The following is a 4,083-nucleotide window of genomic DNA, read 5'->3' as shown; positions in this document are numbered from 1 at the left end:
ACGTTCTATTTTTGTAGGACTGTGTCCACAAGTGCTCTATGTTCGTAGGGTCGTGTCCACAAGCGTTCTGTTTGTACTGTCACACGCGTTCTATCTTTCTGCTGTCACCACTAGGCACCCACAAACACTCTCTGTTCGTACTGTTGCCAGTACATGTGTTGCATGGTCAGTAAGCCAATCAAGAAGAACACATCCTTGCATCTTTGACCGCACACCTGGAACACAGCAAAAGAATGCAAATACTAAGGAGTCTTGCTGGATGACAGCGGTACCTTGAGAGCAGCGCTTTAATTATGCCCTTCAACGCCCAATATAAAAGATGGAAGGGCCAACACTCGACCCATTATTGAGGAGAATGACGACGCAGGTCCTGCCAACTATAACTTATGGCGACGAGGCTCTTCATCGTTGCTAAGCAGCCTTACTGGATAAACTCCAATTAAAGATATACTGCCAAGTTCTCAACATGGCACAGAGATCTTCCCCCAGCCAGATACGCTTTGAGTTTGGTTTTTTGAGGCAAACAATCAGCAGGCGGGGCTCAGCTGCCAAGCTCTGCTTTAAGCTAAAATATTCAGATGTTCATAGATAAACATCTAGTGATCGAAAATCTGCAACACGGACAGTGTTAGCAGCAGCAAACTCAAAGAGAACCTAGATCAATGTCTTGCAAATATGAAATTTGACAATCTAAGGGAGCTGCAAGTTATATACGGCGTCTGCAAAAAATCTGTAAATATTTAAATGGCTAAGCGTTACATACGAAAGGACAAAGATGAGCTTTTGAAAGCTCTCACGCCTGGATGGTGCTTAGCAGCTATTCCCAGCTGAAGCAGGCAGAATACCTGGCTTGCACATACCCACTACATCTAAAGCTAAAGCTGCCACAGCCCATCTAGGTTGTCCTCCTACCCAAGCGGATGCACCAGCATGGCAGCATACTGTAACAGAGGCCGGTATCTGTGTGGTTCATTCACGGAAGACCTTGTCCATGTCACATGCACTTGTCCTGAAATGGCAGCCAATGGGAGTTTTCGTCTTAAAAACCCATTGAAAATCAAAGGGATGGCTTCTTTCCGCTCGATTCCTGCAGCAAAATGGCCAAGCGCACCAAGAAGGTCGGGATTGTGGGTAAATATGGTACCCGTTATGGAGCCTCACTCAGAAAAATGGTGAAGAAAATTGAAATCAGTCAACACGCTAAATACACGTGTTCCTTCTGTGGCAAGACCAAGATGAAGAGAAAAGCTGTGGGAATCTGGCATTGTGGATCCTGTATGAAAATCGTTGCTGGAGGTGCCTGGACCTACAACACCACATCTGCAGTGACTGTGAAATCTGCCATCAGAAGACTAAAGGAATTGAAAGACCAGTAGAATGTTGCACCACCATCTGCTTGTGTTCATTTCTCACTGTGCTCAATAAATATTTGGAGGATAAGAAAATCAAAGGGATGGGTACATGTAGGCAGGCCGTCATAGCCTGTCTACAGCCTGATGACCCCATACTGAACTGCCGCTTGGAGAAATACTTAAACAGATTTGACCGAAAAATAAGTACGCTGAAACAACCGCAGAGCCTAGTCGGTGACAATTACAGATTAAAAACTCCACCCTTGCTCCAGGGGCCAGACTGCCAGCCGGGGAGAGGACATTCACACCACACCCTTGGGCTATCCTGGCTCCCTCGCAAACTCCTAAGTGCGCTCTATGAAGTGTGCGCACTCTCGTTTATGCCGCTAGTAATTTGCGCAGCCGCACTTCAAAGCGGTCTTTTAAAACATGTGGGGTGCTGCCCTAGTTTTAATCTGTTATGTCTGCACAATTGTTTAATACACCTCCCCACTAGGTTTGCTTTGGACATCAGTATGTCCAGCCGGCTGCACACAGGGACACTCTGGCACTTTCTTTTTATTCCCATTGGTTAGCTTTAAAATGACTTTTCAAATCGGATTGTTTGTATATATTTATTGCAAGGTGTAGGAACGTAGGATCTGCTTTCATGGTTACCTCCACTTTTTTCTGGTGTCATTCTGTTTTCTTATTAGTCTGACTGGCATCTTGCTAATCAGGACCCCAGTGTCTGTGCTTTCTCCCCTAATTGGCTACTGGTGTACCCTTCTAAGTCCCTAGCATATGGTTCTAAGGTACCCAGGGCATAGGTACCCCAGAGGTCTCCCATGGGCTGCAGCATGTATTGTGCCACCCATGAGAGACACTCAAACTATGACTAGGGGCCTACCATTGCAGCCTGTGTGAGCTTGTGCTAGCACCATTCACAACAGATATATGTTTCCTTATATCTGAAGTCAACCCTAAGGCAGGCCTTTCAATCCGGAAGTCAGGGTGCTAGAATATAAGCGTGCGGGTGCCTCTGCATGAGCAGGACACCACTACAAACCCAGGAGTCGATTCTCCAGGCTTTGTAAGTGAGGTCAGCCATTTTGTATATATAGTGGACAATTACAAGATGGCTAACTATATATTTGCTGCACCGAAACCGGTCATGTTTGGTATCAAACATGTTGGAATCCTACCCCAACACAGATTCCAGTGTTGGATGCAGGATCCCATGTACTGAGGGGCTCCCCTATGGAGCCCCCCTGTATTCCCGTTATTAGCCTTTCAGGGTCTAACAGCAAGCTAGTACTGCTGCCGACAACAGACAGGATTCTCCCCTTTTGCTGCTGAGCTGAGCTTGAGCAGGGGCAGGTAGAAAAATTGGTTTCCGTCACAAGGAGGTGAGACCACCTCCCAGACAGGACTTAGTGTATTGGGCTCGGGGCCCTTGCAGCGCCACCAGACAGCTTTGAAGGGCACATTTGGTTCCCTCCTTGCATACTCCAGTTAAAACCAGTTCAGGGAGCCGTTGGCTCCCAATCTGGCGCAAAGCTGGACAAAGGACATGGGAGTATCCTTCCCTCTGTCCATGCCCTCCTCTGGTGAGAGTGTCCCCTGAATCATCTCAACCCTTTCCTTAGGGTACTTAAGGGCTTACCTGTGGGTGGTTCCTTGGATTTGTCGTGGGACAACATTCAGATCCGAAACCACTTCAAATTCAACAGTCTGGGCACTTTGGACTTCGTTGGATTTCGCTGTTGGAACTGAGACTGCATCTGGAAGACTCTTGCTGCTCCTGGTTTTGTCATCCTGCCAGACTTCTGTCTTGTCTGTGCCTGTGCTTCATCAAGGTTCTTCTCTAGGCCTGTGGGTATCAAAGATACCAGAAGGAATCTTTCTTGAAGTGAAGGAGTCACTCCCCTGCGTCTGTAGGCACCACAATTAAGCTGACCGGTCTGCTGCTCCTGACGTCCTCTGGACTTCGAAAGGCCCAGCTACACAGGTGGTGGTTTCAACTCCCTCGAGGCCTGCACTGTCTTCTCACCGAGTTTGTGGCCAGCACCCATTTACACCGCGTCGACTTGCTGTTGCCAAGGGTTATTAACTCTGTTCTTCAGAGTTCTTCGGGCTCCATAAAGCTCCATTCTCGAGCATCTCTTCCTGCCAAGATCTTTGTCCTCAACGCATCCTCTGCACCGTGGGCCTGCATCTTTGATGAGCTGCACGAGGTCCTCTTGCGACTCATGTGCCTTTGGCCTGTGGGTCCTCTTGAGGGTCTTCTTTGGCTCCAGTGGGCTTCCCTGCTTGCTTGGGGTCTGCTCTGACTCTCCTGCACTTGGCGAGTCCCTTGGACCTTACTGGGCCTGACACTGCACCTTCTTCGTTTTCTACATCTGTTGCTGCTGCCAAGGCTTGATGGTGCTCCTGCTGGACACCGACCCCCTGGTTCTCGACTTCCAACGTGGGTCAGGTCATGACCAGCTCCTGGTCTTCCACAGCATCACCTGGTCTTCACAGATGCAGCGACAAGGTCACCATCAACTATCCTGCATCTTCCGTCATCGGTGGTCATTCGTCTTCTGTGCCTCCTCCTGGTCACTTACGAGTTGAATAGACTCTGTCCCCTCTGCTTGCAGGTACTCCTCTCCAAGAATCCACCCTTGGATTCCACCGGACTCTCTCACCTTCTTCCCCAGCGGCATCTTCACTGAAGTCTTCCATTGAGGTCTATAGCAGTTCCCAG

General features: G+C 48.7%; 1 protein-coding gene across 1 annotated transcript; it reads left to right on the top strand.

Moving 5' to 3' along the window:
• The first annotated feature begins 1,075 nt into the window (after window positions 1-1,075).
• On the top strand, window positions 1,076-1,450 carry LOC144799529 (large ribosomal subunit protein eL43). The gene has a single exon (XM_078670898.1). The coding sequence runs from the start codon at window positions 1,098-1,100 to the stop codon at window positions 1,374-1,376; it is 279 nt and encodes a 92-aa protein (XP_078527024.1). The 5' UTR covers window positions 1,076-1,097; the 3' UTR covers window positions 1,377-1,450.
• Window positions 1,451-4,083: the final 2,633 nt, after the last annotated feature.

Source organism: Lissotriton helveticus, chromosome 12 (genome assembly GCF_964261635.1).
Source record: "Lissotriton helveticus chromosome 12, aLisHel1.1, whole genome shotgun sequence".
Taxonomy (NCBI): domain Eukaryota; kingdom Metazoa; phylum Chordata; class Amphibia; order Caudata; family Salamandridae; genus Lissotriton; species Lissotriton helveticus.
The sequence above is the reverse complement of the archived record's forward strand: the minus strand, read 5'-3'. Positions and strand labels throughout refer to the sequence as shown.

What these genes read in the sequence shown, in the direction of transcription:
- LOC144799529 (XM_078670898.1), top strand. Translation starts at nt 1,098, where the DNA reads ATGGCCAAGCGCACCAAGAAGGTCGGGATTGTGGGTAAATATGGTACC.